The following is a 9,445-nucleotide window of genomic DNA, read 5'->3' on the forward strand; positions in this document are numbered from 1 at the left end:
GTATGGAATTATATAGATACAGCAAGGCCCCTTTCCCCCTCTTTGTACATATCAATCAATCAGAGAGAAGCTTCTTCTTATTCTACTTTATATAATAAATTAGAAAACCCCAGACGACCAATTGTTTTGGGGGTTCCTAACTATATCTAGTTTCGTATCCATCTGTACATTTCAAAGAAAAAGCGAGGGAATTTATTAAGGTAATCAAATTCCCAGATCTTTTATTTTTAAGGTAGTTAATTTGTCTGTGTTTGTTTCTTGATTTGAAATCTTGAAATTAATGGAAATTGAACAATGTAGGTTTGGTCAAGTCTTGGATCCTTGATTTTTCAATGCAAGTTTTGATCTTTTTTATTGTATTTTAGGAAAGTCATAAGCTTTTTATCTGATTAGGATTAGATCTGGTGAATTGATGAATTTTACGTTATTTGACTTAGGCTTAATCATAATTCTCTGTGGTTACTTTGAATTGCATTATGATCATGTGTGTTTGTGTGTGTGTGTGTGTAGTCTAAGGAAAGATCTAGGATCACTACATGAATCTTGGTAGAGTATGGTGCATTATGTAGTTTGTTGTGGTCCAGTTTGTTGATTTGAAGATTGCGTTATTTGATTGAGCTAGTATCTGTCTAACTAGATTCATAAACAAGTAAGAGTCACATGACTAGCTCTTTTTGTAATGTACTAATATGGCATTCAAGTGATATATATATAGCCAGTAGGCAGTTTAGATTTGCATTTGGCACTTGAAAGCAAGGTCTATAATGTGATTTCGTATTAAATTAGAATGACACTGATTATGATAAAATGATGAGTAGAAGTTTTTTGCTTTCGGATTGAGATTAGCATTATTTAGAGGTATACGAAACTCAATGTTTATGTCATATACCATTGAAAGCCTCAAGCGGTTGTATATATCTCATATCCAGCAAGGCTGTGATGATTTGTTAACGCATTAACTCTGGCTTTATGTCTATAAGATTTCTTTCCCAATCCATTTTCGAATGATCACAACTCATTATCTTCTTCTCTCTTTAGATGTGATGAACACGTGTCAATCTTGATATCAGCACGTCAATTAAATCACCGACATATATTTACCTTTTTTTAACTGAATATAGCACTTTTGTCATAGGTCATGATAGTTCCGTAGATGAATTCTTTCCTCGCTTGGCAGTATAAGTTGAAGGGATTCATATGTCTTTCAATGTATCACATTCTCTCTTTTAGCTTCTGATAGTTGTTTATGTCTACAGAAAAATCATCCAAAATGAAGGCTCTTATTCTTGTTGGAGGGTTTGGAACTCGTTTGAGACCATTGACTCTCAGTGTTCCCAAGCCACTCGTTGATTTTGGCAACAAACCCATGATCCTTCACCAGGTATGTATTTTTTGATAATTTTGCTTATCTTGAAGAAAATGTGGAATGTAATCTCATATGCTTATCATTTGTATCAGATCGAAGCTTTGAAGGCTATAGGAGTTACTGAGGTGGTTTTGGCTATAAATTACCAGCCAGAGGTAAAGCTTGAAGCTTTCTTTTATAATTATGAAAATTATGCAGTCATATGTAGATTTGCAATTGATATTAATATTCTCTCATTTATGCAGGTGATGCTCAACTTTTTAAAGGATTTTGAGGCTAAGCTTGGGATCAAGATCTCATGTTCACAAGAGACTGAGCCACTTGGTACTGCAGGCCCCCTGGCTCTAGCCAGAGACAAGCTAATAGACGATTCTGGAGAGCCATTCTTCGTTCTTAACAGTGACGTTATCAGCGAGTATCCCCTGAAACAAATGATTGCATTCCACAAGTCCCATGGTGGTGAAGCTTCAATCATGGTGACCAAGGTAAGTTTCAATTAGATATTATTTTCAGCTATGGATCATTCTTGTGAATTTTATATATTTTGATCGTTTGGTATGTAATTATGATTAGGTGGATGAACCTTCGAAATATGGTGTGGTGGTTATGGAAGAATCAACAGGGCAAGTTGAAAGGTTTGTTGAAAAACCGAAAATGTTTGTGGGTAACAAGATCAATGCTGGGATTTATCTACTGAACCCATCTGTTCTTGACCGAATTGAACTGAAACCCACTTCAATTGAGAAAGAAACCTTCCCAAAAATTGCATCTGAGAAACTGTTGTATGCAATGGTTTTACCCGGATTCTGGATGGACATTGGCCAACCAAAAGATTACATTACAGGGTTAAGGCTCTACCTAGATTCTTTAAGAAAAAACGCACCATCTAAACTTGCTAGTGGCTCACACATTGTGGGTAATGTTCTGGTTGATGAGAGTGCCAAGATCGGTGAAGGGTGTTTGATTGGGCCTGATGTTGCGATTGGACCGGGTTGCGTTGTGGAGTCAGGTGTTAGACTTTCCAGGTGCACCGTGATGCGGGGTGTCCGTGTCAAGAAACACGCGTGCATCTCAAGCAGTATTATAGGTTGGCACTCGACCGTAGGCCAATGGGCTCGTGTTGAGAACATGACGATTCTTGGAGAAGACGTTCACGTTTGTGACGAGGTGTACAGTAACGGGGGTGTGGTTTTGCCCCATAAGGAAATCAAGGCTAGCATCTTGAAGCCAGAGATAGTGATGTGAAGAATGTGTCAAATATATATAGTTGGATGGTTTTGGAGGGTTTAGTATCTATATACCTTGTTTTTATGTTTCTCTAAAGTGTGTTCTGTTTTGTCCTGTTTTTCAGCTTTTTATTTTGTTAGGTGTAAAAGTGTCAAGGATCTCAGTAGACATTAGAAGATGCAAAGGTTAAAATGTTAAAAGGGTCTGTACTTTTTGGTTATGGGTAGAAATATGATGTTTTTATGTGTTATATGATACAATCTTTTATGTTGTAATTATAAATAAATTGTTTGTTTTGGTTTAAATGATGTTGCACAATCTGTTATAATCTATACTTTCTGAGTTTCCTGGGCGTTTTTTCTTCTGCGATCTCATAAAACAAATTATGCTTGTTCCAAACTGCAGCATGCTGCAAAATGATTTATATCTGCAATTGTAATTAGATTTTTAGATCTAGAAAGAAGTCAAGAACTGGAATTATAATGGTACGTAGCAATTTTACTAAATCATTTATATGTAGCCATTGAAAAGTCACACATTTAGATGAAAATGAAATTGAATGTGAGTGTATTCTATGAAATCGGATAATTTGAGATGGTCCCTGTAGGCCATAGATTACAAGATCCGACAGTAGACACAATAACGTTTGGTGGCCCAAGTGTGAGGTGGCTTTGATAAAGCACCCAACAAGAAATTAGTTCCTTCACGTGCCCATATGATATTCATCAATAATATAATATAATAATATATGCCCAATGTGATGTAATGTGACATGATGTATCGTGAGGGTGATGACTGATGAGACTTTTACAGTCCCGTTCTTTTCATGGTTGTAGGTACATAGAAGGAGAACTTTGTTAAGGACTTAATGCTATTCAAAGAGAGTTAAATATTCGAGAATTTGGCTTTGATATATACATGACATAATTGGTACTTGACTTTCAAAGTTTCAAACTCGGGTCTCCTACTCTCTTCTCATGAATGTAAGGTTGTTCCTACTACCTAGCCAAAACCTGATCCTAAAACTTGACAAAACGTTGATTTAGGCATGACAATCCCAATTGGTTTGGTCCAAATTCTGCAAGTGGATTAGACATATAAAATTTTTATTTGTACTAAAAATGATAAACGTTTCATCGGTTCAGTTTTCGGTTATTTGTTCTATTTGGTTCAGGTTTTTCGGTTTTTTTTATTTTTATTTTTCAAAACAAAACCGAACCAAAACCTAATTCGAAATAGAAAAAACCAAACCGAAAACCAAATTGGAATTCGGTTCGGTTTCGGTTTAAAACCGAAAAAACCAAATATGAAAAACACATATTTACCATTTCTTTTTGTCTAAGTTATGATTAACCAAAATAGGTTCATAATTTCAATTTTCACCAAAGTAGTAAATTTAAACCATATGGATAAACAATAAGTGAAACAACTAAACTCTTATTTGTCATCATTATTAAAAATTATTCATCAAAATTGAATTTATCTAATTTCATAAAAAAAGTTAATATGATAAACAAATATACATATAAAGTAAAAAATACATTAATAATTGTCCATAAAAAAAGATACGAATTAAATATTAATACATAATAGTAATATAAGTTATTCGGTTTTTTCGGTTTAACCAAATTTATTATTCTTTACCCATAACCAAACCAAAATTCGAATATATAATTCGGTTTCGGTTACAAACCAAACCTAAAACCAAATTCAAAAACGATTTGGTTTTTTTCGGTTTTTTAAACGGTTCGGTTTACAGTTTAACCGGGTAAAAACCAAACCGTGAACACCCCTAAATACCAAGCAGGAGGTGTCGATCATCGATCACATAAAGGGTACGTTCGTACTGTTTGGGTTTCTTTATTATATTCATCAAGAAAACAATAGTTATAATTCTAGAAGTTAGTTTTAAAGGGATAATAATAATAATATATAGAGTTCTCTTAGTCAACAAATAGTTTAGACGAAGTTGGGTTAGTTTCAAATTATTACTCCGTAATTGACAAAGATGACGGAAAACGTCGACAGATTGATCAGGTTTCTGGATGCTGAGGCAAACGCTGCGCTGATGTGGACACAACGTCTACAACAAATAATGGCCAACAACAATAATAATGATAACTATTGTTATAACGTTCGAAAGAGGATTATCCGCCTTCGTCAAAAAGTACTAGCAGAAGCAGCAGCCAACAATATTCTTGCAACTCTAATTGGGCTTTTATATATACGTTTATTGGACACGGGCTTACCCGTCTTTATGAACTGGAAGCAGCCAACCATGGTTCGGGTTTATCGGAGGACCAGATTGCAGAACATCTAAACGTGAGCAGCACAAGCCATAATAACAACGGTAAAGAGTTAGTGGATACTTTTTTTTGTGCTATCTGCTCGTGTGACGACGATCAATATGAAGAAATTTTCAGGATAGGGACATTAGATTGAGGACACGAGTTTCATACACATTGCATCAAGGGTTGGCTTTTACGCAAGAATGTTTGTCCGTTGTGCAGGGATACCGCTTTGAAGAATGTAACATGAGTTCATTCATTCTTTCATTCATTCATGTTGGTACTACTGTATGAAAATCAATCTCTGATCGATCTTAAGAACATATAGCGATATAACTGTTAAATTAGAGAACCATAGAATGACTTGCTGCACAACACATTTTTTGTTTTTGAAAATATCCGTCTATGTACATATATTCACGTGGATAGGTTGTTTTTTTTATTTTTTTTTTAACTAAACTGTGAATTGTAATGATATTCAAAACATTTACAATAAAATCAAAGAACCTAGCCATAATCAGGCCTTATACTACTGCAACCTACAAGCATTCTACCAACTATATCAATATACTAAACTATACAGATCTCAGTCAGATCAAATTATATTGAACACAAACCAGAGACATTACCTCAAAACAGACCAAAATACTCAAAGTATGCTAGAAAGGGACCAAGTAGTTTCATCTTGCACAACTCACTATTCCAATTCGCACGCATACTTTAGTCATAAAAAAATTCCAATATCACCTGCCAATCAGACATAATCCAGCTTCATATGCTAACCAAGCAGTTATTCATCCACTGCAGATTCTATTTTCTTGCCATGAGTATCACATTCCCAGTTTTCCTGACTTTCAAAGAAAACAATTTATTTCTAATACAATCCTTTATATTTTTACTTAAAATTTCCCCATTCCTTTCCTCCTTTTTAAACAATCTCCAATTTCTTCCTGCCACAGAAAATAGACAGTTGCAGCCACAACAAGCTTATTAATGATCATGCCAATATTTTTTTTGCCTTATTTGCAGCTAACTCATGCACCACTTTCTTAAGATTGTTACCAGCAGCCATCCTGTATGTCAAATCTCTCATACTCTCCCAAACTTCCTTTGCATACTTGCACTGAAAAAATAAATGGTCATGACTATCCGCCATACTGTTACAAAACACACATTGCAGATTATCAGTCTGCCATTTGCTCATTTTATCTTGAGTCATAAGCTTTCCCTGAATTGCCAGCCATAGAATAAAAGCATGTCTAGGAATCAACCGATTAAACCACACCACATTATTCCAATCCACCTTTGGCCAATGCTCTTTAAGATCTAGCCATGCTTGTTTTGTAGAGAAATCCATTTTTTGATCTTTACTAGTGACCCACTGTATTTTATCTCTCTTATTTACCTGGATTCTAGGAATATTGAAAGTGCTCAAAATAGGATATTTCCTATCCATTCCTCTAGCCACAACACTCTGCCATCTATAACCATATCAGCAAGTTAGGAGGATGCACTTGACCCTTTTTTTCCAACCTAGATATTGATGATTGATCTAACATAATGACCAAAATACAACCAACAGGTTTAATAAAACTATTCGTAACCGTTCACCTTTTCACCTACACTTTTTCATGCCACATCAGCATCAACTTCTTACCTCTTTCACCTTTTCATTTTCCCCTTAACTATTCACCTATCATTTGGTCTCTACTTTAACTTAACTTAAACGACAATACATTTAATCTAAAAATAACATATTTCATTAATATATAATATGAAATAACATTAATTAAAAATAACATATTTCATTAATATTTTTTTAAAAAGAATACATTCAAATAAAAACCATTATATTAATTAAAAGAAAGATATTAAATATAAATATATAACTAATATAAATACTACAGTACCATTCAGATAATAAAATTTATAGAGTAACTAACTACGTGTGACAAGCATTCACTATTGGTTGAAAAGAAAGAAGAAAGTATTAATAGGTCAATGAGATTTAATTTGCTAATACACCCCAGCCCCACCACAAAGCCGTACTCTTTTATTCTTCATTGCTTTCTCCTACCTCCAACTCTGTTTAAGAAGAAAACAAAACAAAAGAATCAATTGGTGATCCATATCACCGAGCCATCCTTAACCAACTGATTTCATCAACTACTCTTAAAGCTTTCACCCCCTTTCATTTGCCATGTCATATCATTTCACTATCTCTTCACCTAGCCCTTATAAATGGTCTAAGGATTGATGGGACCGGGCCTATTTCGACCTGTCCCATATCTTAAGTATATGTTATGCATTATTCAGGTCATCCGGTGGTGAATGTGCTTTTAAAATTAGAAGTGTACAGGTGAGTATGCAATGTGTTTCTGTACTAAGCTGAGAAGCTCAAGGAAATGAAGGTTATCAAGCATTCAGCTGCGCATTCAATGTGCTTCACTACTCATAAGTAGTTATGTTTGCTGTGCAACTCAAAATCACAGTTAAAGAAAGCCTTCACTCAAAATCACAATATTTACAGGTAGAGAAAACTTTGCATATTTGAAATTAAATGGTGGCCAACAACCAAAACATGACATAGGAAGAAATGGCAAGAAGAAACCAAGCCACAAAAGACAAAGCTATGGAGACCTGGAACGTATTACATGACAACGTCGGCTGCAATCTGCAGATATCTGTGTCTTTTATAAATACAACCATCACTCCAGCCGAGGAGCAAGCAGCTGCAAACGATAGAAAGGCAGTCACCTGTGCCACGTATTGTTACAAATTAGAATCACAAACCTTGTCAGTAAAACTACTGAAGCATCTGTTCAAAAAAAAAAAAAAACTACTGAAGCATGGAAAAGAAAAACGAACACCCTCCAAGAAGGGGTAAAAAGACGAAATATACAACTCACCCAATCGCCAACGACGAGCAAGCTCAAGAAGATATGATTGTGCAGATCTTTCTTCAACCTTAGAGCATGAATATCAAGGCAGGCAAGTCCAAAACTCCACAAAACTTCAAGTCCCATTGCTGCAATTAAATAGCTGAAATAAAAAATTGAGCAGAAGTACAAACTCTCAACATTTTAGGCTATACATATGAGCACAGGCATAGGTGATCATTTCCAGTCAATTATTTATTAACGGGTTGATGGTTTGTTATCTTTTATCTTAAAACCAAAGCTGCACAGGGATTGGGTGATTTGGGTCTAAGTTGGGCAACATATATTTTCAAAACATAAATCTTCCTATATCAACAACTAAAAAAAAGACAGTGGGTCAGCTTTACCCAACCTAGGGCTCGCCATACCCGACACAACTCGAGACCCAACCTGGAATTGACACGAATATAAACAGGTTGGTTTTCAGCTCCTGACCGGACAACTTGATACTTTTTTATTGTATTGGCTGTTAAATAATATGAGACACTCACGGTGGATGAACTCACTGATTATACACTCACTTTTGATAATATGAAAAAGTATGGAAATGGAATAGACTAAAAACTGCATTTCATATTACTAAACGAAATAAGGCCTATAAATAGGCAACAATTAGACCACTAACATTAACCTCCACTACTCCTAATAATGCTCCAACTTGACCACTACTTCCTAAATAAACTCTAACTTCCCTACTACTCAGTCAACACATATGACCGCTTCTTGATTACCAACTAGAATAGTAAATAATTAAATAACCTAAACAACATTACTAAAGTTACCAAAGTAACTACGTAAGACACAAAACATAAAAATTGACATGCTACCTAGATTATGACATTTAATTTCAACATTAGCCACTTGAGTTAACAGATTGACCCACTAGCCAGAGAGTATCTTTAAAAAACAGGTTGACACGCAACCTCTTTGACCTAAAACCAAATGGCCGCAAGCCTGCCCACCCATTTGAGACTTGAAACAACCCAAGAACCTACGAATCCATTTGACGTGTTTGAACTGCTGTTAGACCAGTTTGTTAATCAGGTTCACGGGTAGTACTTGAGTCAGAAGGTTGTGGAATAGGGTTGAGTTTTTCAACTAGCCAGGCCAGACCAATCTCAATCTCAACCACAATCATAATATAATATAATAATGGACTATGAAAGAAGTCAAAAAGATGATCTACGAGCACAAACGCAAGGAAAGGGGAGAAAATAAACCCTCTTATATATGCAATGTAATGTAACCAGTTCAAGATATCATCACAACATACAAGTAGTGAGATTTCCATCGGAACACCCGATTCTGCTACCAGTCAAACGGTCAAAACCACATCACATACAAAATATAAATAAATAAAAACAGAAATGAAAATGAAAAAGATGAGAGAATGATACCAGAAGGAAGTACAAGTAGTGAAACCAGGAGAAGAAGCCATAACAGAAAGAGCTGCAGCAGCAAATAAACACTGCCCCAATCTCAGCACAAGCCCGCTCGCCTTCCCTGGACTCCCAAACATCGATTTCATTTCCTTCCCTCTTTCCACTCTCTCTGTGTTTTTCTTTTTAAATGAAAAATAAAGTGTATAGCGTTCAGCAAAGGAAAGGATTCATTCAAGTGTCGTC

The 9,445-nt window shown here is 35.2% G+C and overlaps 2 protein-coding genes across 3 annotated transcripts; one reads left to right on the plus strand and one right to left on the minus strand.

The window, feature by feature from the left end:
* Positions 1 to 2,898, plus strand: LOC122603647 (mannose-1-phosphate guanylyltransferase 1). Its single transcript, XM_043776413.1, has 5 exons — positions 1 to 200; positions 1,257 to 1,381; positions 1,459 to 1,521; positions 1,612 to 1,851; positions 1,940 to 2,898. The coding sequence occupies exons 2-5, from the start codon at positions 1,271 to 1,273 to the stop codon at positions 2,609 to 2,611; spliced, it is 1,086 nt and encodes a 361-aa protein (XP_043632348.1). The 5' UTR covers positions 1 to 200; positions 1,257 to 1,270; the 3' UTR covers positions 2,612 to 2,898.
* A 3,890-nt stretch (positions 2,899 to 6,788) lies between these two features.
* On the minus strand, positions 6,789 to 9,445 carry LOC122605804 (CASP-like protein 5B1). 2 transcript variants are annotated; one of them, XM_043778761.1, is made up of 4 exons: positions 9,218 to 9,445; positions 7,791 to 7,923; positions 7,522 to 7,638; positions 6,789 to 6,966 (listed from the first exon to the last, which is right to left on the minus strand). In XM_043778761.1, the coding sequence occupies exons 1-4, from the start codon at positions 9,346 to 9,348 to the stop codon at positions 6,955 to 6,957; spliced, it is 393 nt and encodes a 130-aa protein (XP_043634696.1). In that variant the 5' UTR covers positions 9,349 to 9,445; the 3' UTR covers positions 6,789 to 6,954. The 2 variants fall into 2 exon arrangements, with proteins under 2 accessions (XP_043634696.1, XP_043634695.1); XM_043778760.1 differs by lacking the exon at positions 6,789 to 6,966 and having other exon boundaries at positions 7,413 to 7,638.

The sequence above is a fragment of the Erigeron canadensis genome, chromosome 6 (assembly GCF_010389155.1).
Source record: "Erigeron canadensis isolate Cc75 chromosome 6, C_canadensis_v1, whole genome shotgun sequence".
In the NCBI taxonomy this organism is placed as follows: domain Eukaryota; kingdom Viridiplantae; phylum Streptophyta; class Magnoliopsida; order Asterales; family Asteraceae; genus Erigeron; species Erigeron canadensis.